Source organism: Aplysia californica, unplaced genomic scaffold (genome assembly GCF_000002075.1).
Source record: "Aplysia californica isolate F4 #8 unplaced genomic scaffold, AplCal3.0 scaffold00127, whole genome shotgun sequence".
NCBI classification, from domain to species: Eukaryota; Metazoa; Mollusca; class Gastropoda; order Aplysiida; family Aplysiidae; genus Aplysia; species Aplysia californica.
In genome coordinates this window covers 491831-492943 of record NW_004797397.1, presented here as the reverse complement: position 1 = coordinate 492943, position 1113 = coordinate 491831, and the positions used below count along the sequence as shown (strand labels likewise).

The following is a 1113-nucleotide window of genomic DNA, read 5'->3' as shown; positions in this document are numbered from 1 at the left end:
TGTTGTTGTTGTTGTTGTTGTTGTTGTTGTTGTTGTTGTTGTTGTCCTTCTTCTTCTTCTTCTTCAAATTATTTACCTATTTTTTCCGTCGACAGCCTTTAAAAAAAAAAAGTTTTCCATTCCAGAATTTGGAACTGGCCGCTCCGATTCCTCCAAAACGTCCACAAAATGGCGGACGACGATGACTTACCAGGCAGTCAAAGAAATGGACGCTTATTGCCAGGATGTTTACAGTTTCCTAGGATACAACACCTTCGCCTCAGACAACGAACTCCGAAACTTGACGCTGCCCCAGAGATCACCCGATTATGACGCACGCCTGGTAGGGGTTAGAATTGGCCATCTGCTCAAAGATAGAGGGTAAAGTAAAGTTGTTCCCGCATCCGATCCGGACATTGGGGATTGCCTTGTTAGTGAGACAACTTCCTGGGCCTTCGGCATATTGTGGTAGGGTGGCCGTGGGGTAGTGTGGTTTATATTGTTTATGTGAATGTGCTGAACAACTCGATCTCTGAAGGTATTCTCCTCCCGTCCCTCCATGACAAACAGAATTCCAATACAGCAGCAAAGAACAAAATGCATACATTTTTGTAAAAGTATGTCGAAGATCTCTGTCCCTTTTAAACGTGGGATTGAACCGAAGGGTACGGGCTCCAAGGTTACTGGATTAACGGCACTTGTAACACAATAAGGGCATATAATATAGTGCCGAAGATTAGAGGTGTTACAAGAGAGTAACAAACATAAAAAAGTAGGAGGAGAGATAAGGACGATAGATGTTTGATAGGAAAGGAGAAGCAAACCACACCAGAGATTCCACCAAACACCCGTCAGAAGATATATTATTATACCATTCAGGTTGCGGCAGGAATACACGTGTAGTTAGAAAAGATAAAAAGATAGAGTAGTGAACGAGAGTCTTGAGTAGTTTTTGCTGCGCAGGTGTAAATACAAAAACTGTTTTCTAAAACGGCTCAACGTTTTACCTCAAAGGTTTCGTCATTAGCAATTGTTGAAGGTTCATCATCATCATCATCATCATCATCATCATCATCATCATCATCATCATCATCATCATCATCATCATCATCATCATCATCATCATCATCAATC

At 41.6% G+C, this 1113-nt stretch overlaps 1 protein-coding gene across 1 annotated transcript in view; it reads left to right on the top strand.

Annotated features, from left to right (window-relative positions):
- LOC101855331 (carbohydrate sulfotransferase 4) overlaps nucleotides 1-364 on the top strand; it is a 14501-nt gene extending 14137 nt beyond the window's left edge. Inside the window, exon 7 of the mRNA XM_005096367.3 lies at nucleotides 126-364. Within this exon, the coding sequence (XP_005096424.2) occupies nucleotides 126-364 (239 nt within the window). The remainder of the gene's footprint in view (nucleotides 1-125) is intronic.
- The last annotated feature ends 749 nt before the right edge of the window (nucleotides 365-1113 follow it).